Source organism: Amblyraja radiata, chromosome 19 (genome assembly GCF_010909765.2).
Source record: "Amblyraja radiata isolate CabotCenter1 chromosome 19, sAmbRad1.1.pri, whole genome shotgun sequence".
Lineage (NCBI taxonomy): Eukaryota > Metazoa > Chordata > Chondrichthyes > Rajiformes > Rajidae > Amblyraja > Amblyraja radiata.
In genome coordinates, this window is record NC_045974.1 from 6,075,121 (window position 1) to 6,094,629 (window position 19,509).

Below are 19,509 nucleotides of genomic sequence, written 5' to 3' on the forward strand. Positions count from 1 at the left end.
GACCTGATAAGTGTCCCTGACACATGAAGTAATCATTCATTTGTCTCACCAGTATATTTTAATGCCAGCTTCTATTGTAACATAAACATATCCCTTTCCTTCTGTCACCAGATATAGTCACATGCCTTTGTTTCTAAGTCCATATTCTCAGTAATAAAGATTAATCTTTAAATTTATTTGCAATCCATTAGTACATTTACTTTTTAATATCTTGTCTAAATCCAGCACAGGATTTATGGCTCCCATTACGATTTCTAATCTCAAATCAAACATGAAATTCAACACTGTCCATTAGTCATCCATTCAATTTGTTATGAAGTGCCCGTGGTATTTTTTATTACATTGCATTCAGCCAATTTAGTATTTTCTCAATTTTCTCCCACTTTCTCCTTCAGACAGGAATCTGACTATATCTATACCTTTTATGTGGTTAATCACCACCTTTTTCTGTATGTCAGTGAACTTATTGATATCACCAAAAATGACAGGTGCCATTATGTGTATCCTGGTAACCTGCTACTGAACACAGAAGCATGGAAAAATAGGTGCAGGAATAGGCCATTCGGCCCTTCGAGCCAGCACTGCCATTCAATATGATCATGGCCGATCATTTAAAATCAGTACCCCATTCCTGCTTTTCCCCCATATCCCTTGATTCCTTTAACTCTTAGTGCTAACTCTAACCTGCATATAGCTGGAGAAGTTAGCCCTTGGTTAAAAGCACTAAATGTATGTTGGACACCAGTAGGATTCAGCCACAGGTACTCACAGATACATATTTAGTAATATACTAGACCAAGTGGGACCCGTTGGGTCCCGGCATCACACGGGAAGGCTGGACACCTAACACAATATTCCACCTCTCCACCAATTCCAATATTGCTGGCCAGTGGTGGTGGGGGGTGGGGGGGGGGGGGGGGGGGGGATAGTATGAGTGTTGTGCTAGTATGAGTGTTGGGGGCCAAAGGTACTGATTTCCAGAGGGCTAGTATGGAATTTGTGGGCCAAATTGATTTTTGGGCTGGCAGCACAGTCACTGAGGGCTGGCAGCTCAGTCACTGAGGCCTGGCAGTACAATCACTCGGACCTGTCAGGCTGGCGGCTGAGAAACTGCCAGAAATTCTGCCCACAACAGGTGACAGTCTGTAAGAGAGAAGGGGGAAGAGGGTGGACTGAATGGATTATTGGGCTGGCAGTTCAGTCACTTACAGCTGGTGGGCTGGCAGTTCACTAACGCACGGCTCGTGGGCTGGCAGTGCAGTCACTCACGCCTGGTACGCTGGCAGTTCACTCAGTCACCCCAGCTACCTTCACCCCCCCCCCACTCTGCTCCTTGCCATTCCCCTCCCACACGTTCAGTGCATCTCCAAACAACCTCCCCCCCATGCACTCTTAGTGGCTCTCCCACAGAGCAGCCATTCCTGCCTATTAGGTTCTATTGTGATGAAGAACACACGGCATTAAAAGTGCAAAAAGGTTTTATTAAAGTTTAAAATGTGAATGACTTAAAATATAAGAACAATTTAAATTTTAAAGATGAGATTTATTAAATTTTTACTTATTGTGTCTTGTTGTGTTCTGCTGCTCACTGCCTCTTGATGACTATTTCCTGTTGATAAAAAGAGACAATTTTAATATAGAGAAAGCCAGCGGTCAGATTTTAAGAAGGAAAATCTGAGAATTTATCTCAGAAGTCATCATTCAACGAAGCACGCTATTAATGACAACATTCTTGGGCGATGTTCCATCCTTCAGGAAACCTTTGACATTTCCCTTCATATTTCTGTTGAGCTAGTATGTTGGGCCAAAGGTACTGGTTTCCAGAGGGCTAGTATGGAGTTTGTGGGCGGAATGGATTTTTGGGCTGGCAGCTCAGTCACTGAGGGCTGGCAGCTCAGTCACTGAGGCCTGTACTGGCAGGGGGGGGGGGGGGCACCAAAATGCTTGGTGTTGCTGAAGACATCTGGAAGAGTTCTGTCCACAACTTCAAAGCATTCTCTCCTAATCATTGGACATTCATCCCAAACAATGACTTTCACTTGCTTCGTGAAATGTGCCGTCTTAGAGTTCTTCTCGATGTTGCACAATGTATCCTCGGCCACTTGGATGGGTATCTTGAATCGAGAATGTGTCGTTCTTCCACCAGGCAGAAATGTAGCTGCTATCCTAGAGGATACTACAGCAATAGCCACATCACCTTGACCTCTAACATTTCCTGACATGATGTTGAAAAAGCAGCCCAAAGACAATTTCAGTTGTTAATGAACACTGAAGATTTTGTGCAAAACATTTTTTTGAGGTTGGGGCTGTCAGGGTGGGGTGGGGGGTGGTAAACATTGTGCAGCCAGGGGAGGGGCACAGCTTCAGGTGGGGGTTCTCGTGAGCTGATGAGAAATGGGGGGGGCTCATGCAGGGGATGAGGGCGGCTTCAGTAGGGGGTGCATCCTATAGCCAGGCGGAGGTGGGGCATGTCAGTGGAGGAGAGGGAGCAGTGAGCGATTTACTCATAACCTGTGGACTCACTCACTGCCTTGGGATTGACTCATGCCCTTTAGAGTGACTGACTCTCACGGCTTGTGGACTGACTGATGCCTGACTTCTGGAGTCACGTCCGACTTTTGTAAACTTAAAACGGTAACATCTACATTGAGGAACAGCTTCTTCCTGACAGCCATCACGCTATTAAACTTAACAAATAAGCTCAACTACGAAATACTATATTATTTCACACACACACACACACACATATATATTCACACGCACTCACACACATATATTCATACACACACACACACACATATTCACACACACACACACATTCAGACACACACACACATATTCACACACACACACACATTCAGACACACACACGTACACACACACACATATTCACACACACACACACATTCTCACACATACACACACATATTCACACTCACACACATTCTCATACACATATTCACAAACACTGATTCACGCACACACAAACTCAATGACACTCACATTCACACAAAGACCCACACACACACACATAGACTCATACACACATAGACTCATACACACACACACACTCATACACACGGACTCACTCACTCACACACACGCACACACAGACTTAATCACACACACATATATACAGACTCATCCCCCACCTCAAGACACTGCCCTATGGGTGGTAAATGTCGTGCAGCCAAGGGCAGCTTCAGGCGGGGGTTGTCGTGAACTGATGAGAAGGGGGGGTGTCCTCATGCAGGGGATGTGGACGGCTTCAGTAGGGGGTGCATCCTATAGCCAGGCGGAGGGCAACGTCTTGAGGTGTCAGTGGAGGAGAGGGGGCAGTGAGCGATTTACTCATGACCTGTGGACTCACTGCCTTGGGATTAACTCATGGCCTTTGGACTGACTCTCACAGCTTGTGGACTGACTGATGCCCGACTTCTGGAGTCACGTCCGACTTATGTAAACTGAAAACTGTAACATCTACATTGAGGAACAGCTTCTTCCTGACAGCCATCACACTATTAAACTTAACAAATAAGCTCTGAACTACGAAATATTATATTATTTCACACACACATATATATTCACATGCACTCACACATATGCACACACACTCATATTCACACACGCACATAATCACGCACACACACATATAATCGCACACACACATATTCACTCACACACATATTCAGACACACACATGTACACACATATAGACACACGCACATATTCACACACACACACATATTCACTCACACACATATTCACACACACACACACGTAAATATTCACACACACACATATTCACACACACACACACACATATATATTCACACACACACACACATTCACACACAGAGGGAGGTTTCACGGCAGTCGGGTCACGACCCATGACCCGTACTGTTGCTACGCTACACCAAATGGATTACACGCGATGTACGTCAAGTAGGCACTTACCATTGTTTCCAACTCCATCTTCCTGGGAGATGCTAACCGCATTTCGTTGTCTCTGTACTGTACACTGACAACGACAATTAAAGTTGAATCTGAATCTGAATCTGAACGTAGCGGGTCCGTTAAAACCCGCCGAAAATGTCCATTTTTGCGCTGCAAATAATTATGGAAATCGGGATGAGCGTGTGAGACATTTAGCCTACTTCAGAATTCCAAAAGTGAGGAGAAATGACGGTAGATAGAAGTGAGAGCTGAAGGGACAACAAACAGAGTGCTTAGCGAACATTGGCCGTTTGCTCACTACATTTCATCAACACTAAAGCATTATTTGTGTTTTTTCTTGATTCCTTTGGCATCTAAAAAGTTTCAGAAGTGATAAATCTGGCTGTATTTTTTTAAAATAAATCACCCATGGTACTCAAGTGGGTTTTTACGTACAAAATGAAAACGCATCTGAAGAAAAATTTACAGCCAGATTTATCACTTCTGAGAATTTTTAGATACCAAAGGAATCAAGAAAAAACACGAATAATGCCTTACTGTTGATGAAATGCAGTGAGCAAACACGATAATTCCAATATTTTCAATAACGATATCTGCACAGCCAATCTTTACCAAGCAATTTAGCTGATGTTGTCCCTTCAATTCTCGCTTCTCTTTACCTACATTTCATTTCACGTTTGGAATTCTAATGTTGGGTACATGTCTCTCACACTTACCCCAACTTCCACAATTTGTTTCAGAGCACAAATTCAACATTTTGGCGGTTTTTAACAGATAGGAAAGTACGCGTTTCTTGCATTAATAACATATACTGGAAGTGACGGATGTCTTCAGATGGATTGAGCGGCTCCGTGCGTCAAGTCCTATTACCGTGTGACCTTACGTCCAACCCCCTATTCACACACACACACTCACGCAAACACACATATATATTCTCACACACATATATATTCACACACACACACACACATATATATTCACACACACACACACACACATATATATTCACACACATATATATTCAAACACACACATATATATTCACACACACATATATATTCACACACACATATATATATTCACACACATATATATTCACACATACACACACACACACACACACATATATTCACACACACATATTCACACACATATATATTCACACACATATATATTCACACACACATATATATTCACACATACACACATATTCACACACACACACATATTCACACAAACACACACACATATTCACATTCACACACACACATATTCACACACACACATATTCACACACACACACATATTCACACACACACACATATATTCACACACACACATATATTCGCACACACACATATATATATTCACACATATATATATATTCACACACACACATATATATATTCACACACACATATATATATATTCACACACACATATATACACTCACACACACACACATAAATATGCACACACACACATATTCACACACACATATTCACACACACACATCTACATCCTCCCCCTTGGTCAGATACTCCGCCACTTCAATCTGGACTTCCACTGTTACGCTGATGACACCCAGATTTACCTTGGCACCAAATCCCCCCACAACCCCCCCCCCCCCCCTCTCCCATATCAACTCCTGTTTGTCAGCTATAAAAACCTGGATGCAACATAATTTCCTCAAACTCAACAGCGATAAGACAGAATTCCTCCTCATAGGCTCCAAAGCCACACTCAGCAAAATCAATAACCCCACTCTCACCATCGACGGCACCACTGTCTCCCCATCTCCCCAGGCCCGCAACCTTGGCGTGATCTTTGATTCCACCCTCTCCCTTGAGCCTCACATCCGCCATGTCATTAAAACCTCCTTCTTTCAACTCCGCAACATCGCCAAACTCAGACCCTCTCTCACACCGCCTGCTGCTGAAAGCCTCATCCATGCCTTCATCTCCTCCTGACTGGACTATTGCAACTCACTTCTCCTTGGCATCAGCTCCACCTACATCAACCGACTCCAACTGGTCCAGAACGCAGCCGCCCGATCACCCACACCAAATCCTGGCATCACATCACTCCAGTCCTCAAAAAACTTCACTGGCTTCCCATCTCCCACCGGATCACCTACAAAATCCTGGTCCTCACCTACAAAGCCCTCCACCATCTGGCCCCCCCATATTTCACTGACCTCCTCTCCCCCTACCAACCCTCACGGTCCCTCAGATCCACATCAGCCGGTCTCCTCTCCATCCACAAGTCCAACCTCCGCAGTTTTGGGGACAGAGCCTTCTCCAGGGCAGCTCCCAGGCTCTGGAACTCCCTCCCCCAACTGATCCGCAATTCCGTGTCCCTCACCATCTTCCAGTCCCGCCTCAAGACCCATCTCTTCACCTCTGCCTATCCTTAGCCCCACGTCCCCGTCCCTTTTCATCTGTACATTAATTGCCTCATACTGTGTTTTGTATTGAATTCTGTCTTTACTTTGTGTACTAGTCATGTCTCTACTATTTATTTCATTCCCCTTACATGTTTTTCCTCTACATGCTCAATTTTTGTAAGGTGTCCTTGAGACTCTTGAAAGGAGCCCATAAATAAAATTTATTATTATTATTATTATTATTATATTCACACACATATTCACACACATATATATTCACATACACACATATATATATTCACACACATATTCACACACACACACATATTCACACACACACACACATATATTCACACACACATTCACACACACAGTCACACACACATATATTCATTCACCCACACACACACATATTCACACACACACATATATACACACACACACATATATTCACACACACACATATATATATATTCACACACATATATATATTCACACACATATATATATTCACACACATATATATATTCACACACATATATATATTCACACACACATATATATATTCACACACACATATATACACTCACACACACACATATATTCACACACACACACATATAAATATTCACACACACACACATATAAATATGCACACACATATTCACACACACACATATATATATTCACACACACATATATATTCACACACACACACATTCACACACACAACACTAAAATACACTGTGCAAAACAAATATTCAAATCGTGCTGTAGAGTCTTTTGCTGAAACAAAATGCTGCTTTTAAATAACGTCCAACAAACACAGACTTACCATAGAGAAAGCAGCCGAATATTTGAACGAATCTTCAAATCCTGTTGTAGTCTGTAGCTGAAACACAATTGCCGCTGTGGATGCACAAACACTTACCAGTTCTGTAGAATTATTCAACACCTCGTGCACTCCGTCTTCAGCGCCATCTTGCCTCCGACCGGAAATGACGTCATCGCCGCCGGCTTCCCGATCGCCGGAAATGACGTCATCGCCGCCATCTTGCAACCGCCAAAATCACAAAATGAGCGCCGATTTTAAATTTAAACACAGTTCTGGTCGAAATAAAAAGCTTCTTTCGCGCATTACTCGCCTGAAAACGTTGCAACAAATGCATTTCAATTTACATCACCATTTCAAACACAATAGACATCATGCTTTAGTTACCTGAAAACCGGTGCAACCATTTTAAAACCCAAGAGAAACAAATTTGCAAAACGCTTTATATCAATAACAAATGGTTTTTATTTTCAATTCACAGTTCAAACACAATATAGATAGACAAATATACAAATGCAAATGCTTTTTATTTTCAATTCACAGTTCAAACACAATGTAGATAGACAAATATACAAATGGTTTTTGTTTTCAATTCACAGTTCAAATACAATGTAGATAGACAAATATACAAATGCAAATCGTTTTTATTTTCAATTCACAGTTCAAACACAATATAGACAAATATACAAATGCAAATGGTTTTTATTTTCAATTCACAGTTCAAACACAATATAGATAGACAAATATACAAATGCAAATGCTTTTTATTTTCAATTCACAGTTCAAACACAATATAGATAGTAGACAAATATACAAACTCTTTCCAACAAAATGCCAAGAAACTTCAGAGCATGGTGAATAACATACATATCAATTGGCTGAAAAAGCACTCACCTGGGAGCAGAGCTGCAGCTCAGAGAGCCGTGACCCTTTCACTTCGTGGTCGGGAAGAAAGTGATTGAAGCGGGATGCTTCCGGGTTTTATAGCCCCTCCCTCCCCTGCCGCCAGCGGGGGCAGCAGAGAGAATGGGGAATGATGTAAAATCATTAATATCTCGGTCATATTTAATCGAGGGGGAAAATCCTCGGCACACATGCGGCAGAGCGGGGCTCTGAGGGAGGTGGCCAAAAATGACGGCCGTAGGTGGCGGCGTTCTCTCGGAAATCGCAGCACAGATCGGGAAAAGCGGTCAAGAACTGAGTTTTAGTAATATAGATAGATATATATATTACAAAAACTCTCATCTTGTCTGCCTGCGCGTCGGTGATGTCCTGAATTACGCCAAAGCGGTACACGATAGCGCTACAATTTTTGGACCACCTTACTCACAATTGTCTTGTGGTGTGTTTTATCAGTTTCGTTCAGATTGATGGTATATTTTACAAGTTATTTATTAAACTTCAAATTCCAAATCCAATTGGTTGCCCTGCTGGCTACAATGTTACAAATCCCAGGACACTGAGTCTCACCGGCTACAATGTTGCAAATCACACCACACTGAGTCATGGCACCAAGCAAGTGCAGTTTTTTTATTTTTTTTAAAGTTTAATGAAGGAGGGTGAATAAGGGGATATGAGCGGCCCATGCGCAGTTGGGTGAGTGGTGGAATATTGCTTTGGGGAACGGGTTGCGTTGGGGGACCATGCCTTCCATGGGGGTTATGGGTAAGTGGTCGAATATTGTGTTGGGGGAACGGCTTGCATTGGGGGAACGGGTGAGTGGTGGAATATTGCGTTGGGGAACGGGTTGCGTTGGGGGACTAAGCCTCCCGTGGGGGCTATGGGTGAGTGGTCAAATATTGCGTTGGGGGAATAGGTTACGTTGGGGGACCAGGCCTCCCGTGTGACAGGGACCCAACGGGTCCCACTTGGTCTAGTGTATAGATATTACAAAAACTCTCCTCTTGTTTGTTTGAATGTCTGTGAGTTAGTGAGTGAATGAGATCCTGAACATGCCAAAACGGTACACAATAGCACTACAATGTTTGTACCACCTTACTCACAATTGTCCTGTGGTGTGTTTTCAATAATTTTCGTTCACATTGATGTTATATTTTACAGGTTATCACATTTTTAAGTTTACAAAAAATGCTGGCAGTTACAGCTATGATGTCACTATGGGATCTCATTTGCAACAATGTTGCAATCACAGAACATTGAGTCCTGGCAGAGGGAGGCTGAACAGGAGGGGGAGGGAGTGCTGTGGGAGACAGGGGAAGTGTAATTGGAATTTTTTTTTAAAGCCCTGGCAGCAATGACATGCATTTTTTTTAAAGTTTATAAAGAGGGAGGATGAAGAGGAGGGGGAGGGAATGCTGGGAGATAAGGGGAAATGAGCCGCCCCCGCGCAGTTCGGGGCTATGGGTGAGTGGTGGAATATTGCGTTGGGGGATCAGTTTGCGTTGTGGGAACGGGTGAGTGGTGGAATATTGCATTTGGGGAACGGGTTTCGTTGGGGGACCAGACCTCCCGTGTGACAGGGACCCAACGGGTCCCACTTGGTCTAGTATATATATATATATATATATATATATATATATTCAGGATATAGAGCCATGTGTGTGAAGGTGAACATAATTAATTGGATAGCACACAAAATATTTTCACTGTACCTCAGTACACATGACCATATTAAACCTAACCTAACTTAACTAAAAATTGATAATCTTGCACTTGTTTTTCCGCTGAGAGGCAAGAATGAAGTTCATGGTCTTTCAAAAACATCTTTTTGTTTTGTCTCTATTGTAAGATTACACTTGCATGTCTCCCATCCCCTTTAGTTGCCTTCAGATGTTTCTAACATGCTGTAGTACATAGAACAGCGCAGCAAAATTAAAGGCCCCTCAGCTTACAATGTCTGTGTTGATCACAATGCTAATTTCTATTTATCTTTATTCCATGCCTGTTCACGTGTTTGTCGAATGCCTCTTAAACATTGCTATCGCATTTGCTTCCACCACTTTCCCAGGCAACACAATCCAGGCGCCTACCATTTTTTTTAAACTTCCCCCTCCCATTGGAATTGTGCAATATGGTGCATACTGCAGCGAGTCTTTTAACTTACACTTGAATACAATATATATGCTTTAAATTGGATTGGAGCGTTTTTGAAAGGGGGGAGGCTGTGCGATCACTGACCACTGGCTTTGGGGGTGGAGTGGAGTGGAGCAACCGAGTGGGGAGAGGGTGTGGAAGAAGGATGTCCCCCCTCCAAAGGTAGGAACCTTTTGAAATTTGATGTATTAAAATCATGTTTTAGTGCACTGTAGAAGTATGATTTCAATGTTTTTTGTATTTTTAAGAGGTAACTTTATCCACACAAAGGGTGATGGGTGTATGAAACAAGCTGCCAGAGGAGGTAGTTGAGGCAGGGACCATCCCAACATTTAAGAAAAAGTTAGACTGCTACATGGATAGGACAGGTTTGGAGGTATGGACCAAAAGCAGGTAGCATAGCTGGGACATGTTGGCGGGTGTGGGCAAGTTGCGCCGAAGGGCCGAAGGGCCTGTTTCCACACTGTATCACTCTATGACTACATTATACCTCCACCATGCATGAATGATTCAAAATCAAGTGATCGAGTTTTATTGCCATATACTCAAGCATAAAAACATAGAAAATAGGTGCAGGAATAGGCCATCGGCCCTTCGAGCCAGCACTGCCATTCAATATGATCATGGCTATTCATCTAAAATCAGTACCTCTTTCCTCTTTTTTCCCCATATCCCTTGATGTTGTTAGCCCCAAGAATTAAATGTATTTCTCTCTTGAAAACATCCAGTGAATTGGCCTGCACTGCCTTCTGTGGCAGAGAATTCCACAGATTCACAACTCTCTGCGTGAAGAAAGTTTGTTCTCATCTCAGTCCTAACTGGCCCCCCCTTTATTCTTAAACTGTGACCCATGGTTCTGAACGCCCCCAACATCGGGAACATTTTTCCTGCAGTTACAGTAAGTGAAAATCTAGCAGGCAAGCAGGATGCTTTCTCCAACCACCCCCATTTGAAGTCCACAATCTTCCACCGTTTCTACCCAGTGCTTGGTACTTACTTCCAGCAGCCACTGGTTGTCCTCCAGGATGCACTCTCTCTCCTCTCAACCCCCTCTCTCTCTCCCTCCATCTCTCTTTCCCCTCTCTCTCTCCCTCTCTGTTTCTCCTCTCACCCCTCTCTCTCCCCTGTCTCCCCCTCTCACTCTCTCCCATTCCCTCTCTCTTCTCTCTCCTCTCTCTCTCCCCCCCTCTCTCTCCTCTCTCCCCCTCTCTCTCCTCTCTCCCCCTCTCTCTCTCATCTCTCCCCCCTCTCTCTCTCTTCCCCCTCTCTCCATCCCACCTCACACTTCCCCATCCCACCTCACTCTCCCCCTCTCTCCTCTCCCCCCTCTCCCTCCCCTCTTTCCCCTAACTCTCTCTCCCCTCTCATCCTTCTCTCTCCCCCTCTTCTCTCCCCCCCTCTCTCTGCCCCTCGCGCCCCTCCCTCCCTCTCTCCCCTCTCCCCTCTCTCCCCTCTCTCTCCCCCTCTCCCTCCTCTCCTCCACACCTCTCCCTCCTGCCTCCTCTTCTCCTCTCCCTATCTCCCCCTCCTCTCCACTCATCCTCCTCTCTCTCTCCCTCTCTCTCTCTCTCTCTCTCTCCTCTCTCTCCTCTCGCTCTCTCTCTCTCCTCTCTCCTCTCCTCTCTCTCTCACACATCTCTCTTTCCTCCTCTCTCCTCCTCTCTCCCTCTCCTCCCCTCATACTCCCTCCCACCTCACTCTCCCCCTGGCTCTCTCTCCCCTCCCTCTCTTTCTCCTATGTCTCTATCTCCTCTTTCTCTTTGCCCCCCCCCTCTCTCTCTCTTTCCCCCGTTCTTCTCTCCTTCCCCCTCTCCCTCTTCCCCCCCTCTCTCTTTTACCACCCCTCTCTTTACCACCCCTCTCTCTCCCCCTCTCTCTCCCTACTCTCCACCCCCTCTCTCTCTTCCCTCTTTCGTCCCTCTCACTCCTCTCTCTCTCTTCCCCCCTCCCACCTCACTCTCCCCCCTTTCTTCCCTACCTCTTTCCCCTCTCCCTCTTCTCTCTCTCCATTCACTCACCCCCTGTCTCTCCCCTCTCTCTCCTCTCACCCCCCTCTCTCTCCCCACTGTCTCCCTGTCTCCTTCCCCCCCTCTCTCTCTCTCCCTCCACCTCCCTTTGAGAGTCTGTCCCTTCGGCACAGAGACTCTCGCGGCAGCGGCGCTTCAGACGCCTCCGACGGCCCGGGACACTCGCACTGTCCGCAGTTCTCAGGTCGGCTCGCCTGCCCCGACCCTGCAAAAATGAATTGGAAAAAAAACAATTCCCCCCCCCCCCCCCCCCCAGGTTTTACAACTGATTCACCTGGTTAGTTCCATCTCCGGCTGCTTGGTTGGATGTGCAGTCAGCAGCTGCACATCCAACCAAGAGAAGAGGCGCAACGTCACTCACAGCCGCCAACTGACGCGCTTCCCCGGACCGCACAGATCCCTGGCACGCGGCGCTAAGGGACAAATTGCGCAGGGACTGAACTCAGCGTGAGAACTCGGTCGTGAGCGGGAGGGCGTGAGAAATTGCTCCAGGGCGTGAGTCTCACACCGAAAGCGTGAGAGTTGGCAGCCCTGCATTCATGTTTAAAGATCTTTGTCTCTTTTGTTTTACCTCAAAGTGCCTTACTATGAAGCACTTTTAAAGTGTAGTCACTCTCATGATATAGTAAAGATGGCAGCTCATTTCACAGAGCTAACATCCACAAATAGCAGTGTACTATAGTAATGACCGTCAGGAGACAACAAAGAATGTTTATAAATATCTGCACGGAGTTTTTACGTTCTCCCTGTGACTGAGTGGAATTTCTCCGGATGCTCCGGTTTCCTCCCACACTCTAAAGACGTACAGGTTTGTAGGGTAAATGGCTGCTGTACGTTGTAAATTGTCCCTAGTGTGTAGGATAGTGCTAATTGCTGTGGATCGTGCTAATTGCTGTGATTGCTGGTTGGCGTAGACAGTGGGCCGAAGGGCCTGCTTACACACTATATCTCTAAAGTCTATATCTAAAATCTATAAAGGCAAGCTATAAAGTTCAATCACAGAGGGAAATGATTCTTGCCTGTAGGCATAAGTCTATAAATTCAAGTTGCTTCTACGCTTTCAAATGAAAGTACTAATTAAAGGAAAAACTAAATGGAAAACTTAAAAAGTTCAAGACCAATCCAAAAAATGCCCTTGGCTCCCATCTCTAAAGTCTCTAATTTTTTTTTCAGATGTTGATAAATCTATCGTGAATTTTCAGTTTTATCTAACTTCATTTTTCATTTTCTATTGTCCCATTGTCATAGAATCTGCCATCACATACAAGGACATTTCAAGGCACACGTATAGAATCTGTAGGTGCAATTATGCAAAACTTATCATTCAACATCTGTTTGAAACAAGTTATGTAATCTGCATGTTTTTTACCTGCATTTCCTTTAAGTATATCATATATTTTGTTTCCAAGTAAGAACTTATAAATTCAGTGTTTTACTGTTTCCAAAAATCACAACATTTTATGCTACTAAACTTAAACCGTGTAACAGTTGTAAGTTATGCTAAATCTCATGAACAAATCAGAGAAATTGGTTTGAGCTATCATCCTAATTAGTAGACACAAAAGTGTGTTATGAGTTGCATTGTTTTAATATTGTAACTCCACAGGAAAAAAATATTTGCAATCTAGATAATTTTGCCTTGTTAGAGAAAGGATGTGGAGGTGTTGCAGAGGTGGCAGAAGAGGTTTACCGGAATATTGACACAAAAAGCTGGAGTAACTCAGCGGGACAGGCGGCATCTCTGGAGAGAAGGAATGGGTGACGTTTTGGGTCGAGACCCTTCTTCAGACTAACCCCTTACCAGAATATTGCCTGGATTAAAAGGTTTTAGCTGTAAGGAGAGTTGGGACAAACTTGAATTGTTTTTTTCTGGGGCGTCGGTGGCTGAGGGGAGATCTGATAGAAATTTGTAAAATGATGAGAGACATGGACAGGGTAAACTGTCAGAACCTTTTTCCCAGGGTGGACGTATCACAGACTAGAGGGCATAAGAGAGGGGCAAAGTTTAAAGGAGATGTGCGGGACATTTTTTTTTACAAAGCGAGAATTCAACGCCAGAGGTGAAGCTGACATGATATGCAAGGAATGAAGGGATATGGATCACGTGCAGGCAGAGAAATTAGTTTAATTTGGCATCATGTTTGGTGTGGACATTGTATCTATTCCTGTATTTTCCTGCATTTGTTTCAGTTTTTCAACACACAAAACTCAAAGCCCACATCAAACACATAGTTATAAAAATAGAATAATGATCATCTTTCATTACAACATTTCTATATTAATTTTTCCAATTGAATCCAATTTTCCAACAGTATTCCATTCTAGGTTCTAAAAATTACGGGGGGTAATTTTGATCTTTGACCATACTGTAAAACCATGATAGTGAAAATGTTAAGGACCTGTCTCACTTGGGCGTCATTTGCGCGTCACGCAGATGGCGTGTAAAGATTTTGTACATCCCAAAATCCTGGGGCGTCGCGCGCGACACTGCCTACGTCACCATACACCATGCGGGCGTAAAGCGCACCATGCGGGCGTAAAGCGCACCACGTGTGCATCACGTGCGTGGCACGACGTGCGCGTAGTGCGTCGTGACAAGTAAATGAAGTAGTGTAAATTACACGCAAATGACGCCCAAGGGCCCTTCCCGTTCTCCCAATATTTATTTCCATCACTCAACTACGTAACAATATTGTATGATGAGTTCCAACATGGGGAGTGGAAATAAACTGTAATTCGATTTAAATAGATTGGGGAATTGACAAATCTAAGCAAATGGCCTTGTAAGGAAGTGATTAAACTATGCATGCAGCTTTAAATAATAAATCTGATGGATATAACGTGGATTGGTTAAAGGTTAAAGGCAAACAAGAGGAGAAAAGTTTGAGAGTGATCACTGATTGCTATCGCTGGGTTCATACTCACTGTCATAGGGCTGTTAGGAAAGCAAACTTGTTTTTTTCTTTTTAAACAACACAAAATTATTATAAAATTAAGATTGTTATTTTATATATCCTAATTTATTAAATACAGTCCGTTTTGGCACCTATTTCCAAAAGACATTGTGACACTGGAGCGGAAGTTAAGACGTGTTGGAAATGTAGGCTGAGAGTATCTCTGGCGGTGTGAGCAGCGTGACCGACATTGCAGCGGTCTCTGCAGTCCGTCTGTCTTTTTTTAATTTTTGTCCTGTTGAATGTATAGTTTGTTGTGGTTTTTATATTGTTTTTAGCTGTATATATGTGGGGGGCGGAGGGGGGGTTAGGTGTGGGGGACATTTTTAAATCTCTTACCTGTACGGGTGACCCGACCTTTTCCCTGTTGGGTCTCTGTTGTCGTTGGGGCCTAGCACCATGGAGCGGCCTCCAACCGGAACGACCTGGGGTCCCAGGGATCAATCTCGTGAACCAAGGATGTCCTTCCTCAAATTAGGAGACATTATTGGAGACAATTGGAAAAATTAATATAGAAATGTTGTAATGAAAGATGATCATTATTCTATTTTTATAACTATGTGTTTGATGTGGGCTTTGAGTTTTGTGTGTTGAAAAACTGAAACAAATGCAGGAAAATACGGGAATAGGCCAGGCAGCATCTGTGGAAAGAGAAACAGTCAATGTTTTGGATGCAGCACAGACATTTGTTAGACTGGAAGAGAGAAGTGCATGTTAGTTTTTAGTAGGTGGGAAAGTGGAGGGGGGACGCGAAGAACAAAAAAGAAGGGTCCCAAAACGTCACCCATTTTCTTCAGAAATGCTGCCCAGTGAGTTATACCAGCACTTTATGTCTATCTTCAATGTCTTTTGTAGTTGATGAGTTTGAATGACTTTAATGGGAATAATTAGCAGCACATTATGCTTCTGGAATTGTGTAATCAGTTGTTAATGGGAAATGCCTGGCAAACTGGGTAAGAAATACTGAGCTAACATAAGACTAAACACAAAATAATCTATCAATACCATCTCTGCAAAATCCTGCAAATTCACTGGAAGAATAAGCAAACACACGACAACGTGCTCTCCTAGATCAATATCCCCAGTACCAAGGGTCTAGTTACACTCTGTAAACTACACTGGGCAGGTTCCATTCTTCATTTACCCAAATCAAGACTCCCAAACAAGTACTTTATTCTGAGCTCAGCCGTGGGAAAAGATTATCAGATGGACAGAGAAAAAGATTCCGAGATAAGCCAAGTTTGCAAAATACCCGCTGACTCCTGGGAACCTTTGGCTAATAGATTAGATTAGATTAGATTATTTAATGAACACACAGTCAAGCTGGTGGAATTCAGGTTCAGTACAGGATGTTACAAGGTAGGCTGATTCCCGTCAAACATAACATAAAACACATCATACAATATACAGTACATGCATGGGGAGGATATGTGCTGTTATCATAGTGTGTTCAGAATTCGGATTGCGTGTGGGTAAAAACTAGTCAAAGTGGAGTAGTAGTATTCGGTGTAGTATTGAGAACCTCAAGGCAATAAATTACTTCACGTGAAGCATACAGAGGCCTATGTAAGAAGCGGATCATTTCTGAAACCACCACCAACACTGTCAGTTACCACCTTCCCCACTTGTGTCTGTTGCTCCAATGTTGGCCTCTTAAACTTAATCCCAAGTGACTGTCTCAGAAGAAGAAAGGAGTTAGAGGAAAGATGCCTTTTAATGTTTGGTGTCCTAACATTAATACACACTTGGATTGGTAGAAGGTGCTCAGTTTTTGATAATTGTGAACTATGACAAGGGAACAGAAGATTACCTACCTAAAACTCAATGAAACTGAAATCCAGTAGTATGAAAAGTCAAATATTTTTCAATATCATAAATCATTAGGTAGAATAATAATTTAGTGATGTTGTGCTTTAAGAATTGAATTATATCTGTATTTCCTTTAAATTCCATTACGTTAGCAAAACGAGGAGATAGTTTCTATCAGACAAGTTTATGCTGACTGGATAGCACGCAACAAAAAGCTTTTCACTGTACCTCGGGACACGTGACAATAAATTGAACTAAACTAAAAATTTGCTTTGCTGAGTAAGCTCAGGCAACTGTTCACTTTATGTTAATTTAATTCTGAAATCCTTCTATAACAAAATTAACAAAAGGAAATACTATGGAAAATTGACTTTATTATGATTGCCACTGACTGAGGATCAGAACAAGCTATATTGCAAAATGTCCCACTGTCATGTTCTCAAAGTTCAATTTGATGTTGCCAGAAGGTTTTTAATACATGTGTGTTTGACTGTGATGCAGGAGTACACGTGATGGAGGCAGGTAGTTTCAACTTTTATGCAGCATCTAGATAAGATAAAAGGACCAGTAATGATAGACGCTTAATGGCTGGCACTGACATTGTGGGCAGAAGGGTCTGTTTCTGTGCTGTCTGAAGAAGGGTTTCGGCCCGAAACGTCGCCTATTTCCTTCGTTCCATAGATGCTGCTGCACCCGCTGAGTTTCCCCAGCAATTTTGTGTACCTTCTGTTTCTGTGCTGTTTAATTCTATAACTTCATGACTTTTTGAAGTTACATCTTCCCTGAGTCCTCAACTTAGACTTTAATTTCTCTCCAACTGATTAGTCACTGGCAGATTGTTAAATCTAAATCAAACTCTGAATTAATCTATGAGACCCTCATTTAAGTTTTTTAAATAAAATTTGCCACTTTTTCAAGACAGGACACATGCATGTTCCTGTTTTAACTTTTAACCTTCTTGACATCCTGCTACGTATTAACTTGGGGTAGAGGAAGAGGTTAATATCGACGCCATATTTTGCTAATTGTCTTATAGTTGGAGACTGCTGCATTAGTTCAGAAAAGTTATTCAAGTCTTGGTTTATTGCACAATTACATGATGGAGAATATCATGTTAGATGCTTACTAATGGGGCTGTCCCACTGTACGAGCTAATTCAAGAGTTCTCCCAAGTTTCCCATGATTCGAACTCGGAGAATTACGGTTTAAAGCCGCTCGTAGGTACTCGGGGTTCTTGTGGATATTTTTCAACATGTTAGTGTTCTGTTGAACATGTTGAAAAATCTTCACGAGTCTTCACGAGCTTACCACGTTCCCCGAGTACCTGCCATTAGCGTTGCGAGCCGCTAAGAGACGTCTCGAGCGCCGACGGACCCGCTATGCAAATTCTACGTGCTTACCACGAGTTTGATTTATTTTTAAACTCGGGAGAACTCTTGAATTACCTTGTACAGTGGGACAGGCCCTTAACAGAACACCAATAATCCAATGCCTTTAATCTGACCAAATTAAAGGAAATGTAGCTATTATGTTGGAATTTGGTATTCCAATGAAACATTCATTACTCTGATGGTTAGAAGAGGGAAGTTGATAAACGCGCTGGTAAATTAACAGCAACAGCATCACTGCTGCAGTGAAGCCTTGCAACCCCCCCCCCCCCCCACCTCCCTGGCTGAGCTCCCCGGCCAGAAATCTTACAGGCTAATTGCTAAGGAATCTCTTTTGGAAAGGGCCAGACCTTCAAAGTAAATCCTGTGGGGTTTTTTTCATTAAGGAGTTGTGGTCAGATGCAGCTTCAGTTAGGACTGCAGTAGAAAGCAGAGAAGGAACGAAAGAAGAGAGAGAACGAACGAAGAGGAAGATTTTATTTAAGAGAAAGAACAGAATTTGGCATCTTTGTTCTTTTAAAAACTGTGACAGAAAGTTTCCCAGTTTACAGCTTCATGGATCTCCCAGCCAGAATTTTGAAAATATTGCTCAGTCTGTTACTATTCAGACTACAAGGTAAGAGAAAATTCATTGCAGCTAGTACTTTCATAGCTCTATCGTCTGAAAACATGCTGGCTGGCTGCTGGCAGTCAGAAACAGAGCTCCTTTGTTACCTATTTGAAAAGGACACAGATAATCAAAGTCTATTGCAGGAAATACATTGTGGCCTTTGGCAGTTTACTGCAATAGTTAAAATCGTATTGTATATTTTTGATCAAGCAGTCGATGCAGCTGATTTATACTTCAAAATGTTTTAAATTGTGATTTACGACTATTTCTTCAACTTTGTGGGTATTTCAGAAAAAATCTGGTTTTTGGAGGCCCTTCTTGTTTGTATGACTGCAGAAACCAAATTTCGTTTGAACCTCTGGGTTCAAATGACAACAAATAAATTGTATTGTATTGTATTGTGTAAGATCTTCTCCATTTATACATCAGTCAACTTACTTGTATCTGTAATATAAATTAGTTTCTCTGATTGCTATTTTATTTATCATTTTT

General features: G+C 42.9%; 1 protein-coding gene across 2 annotated transcripts in view; it reads left to right on the plus strand.

Moving 5' to 3' along the window:
* Positions 1-18,688: 18,688 nt before the first annotated feature.
* fbln1 (fibulin 1) overlaps positions 18,689-19,509 on the plus strand; it is an 81,384-nt gene continuing 80,563 nt past the window's right edge. For both annotated transcript variants that reach the window (XM_033037547.1, XM_033037548.1), the window contains exon 1: positions 18,689-19,023. In XM_033037547.1, coding sequence (XP_032893438.1) covers positions 18,963-19,023 — 61 coding nt within the window. In that variant the 5' untranslated portion in view covers positions 18,689-18,962. The remainder of the gene's footprint in view (positions 19,024-19,509) is intronic.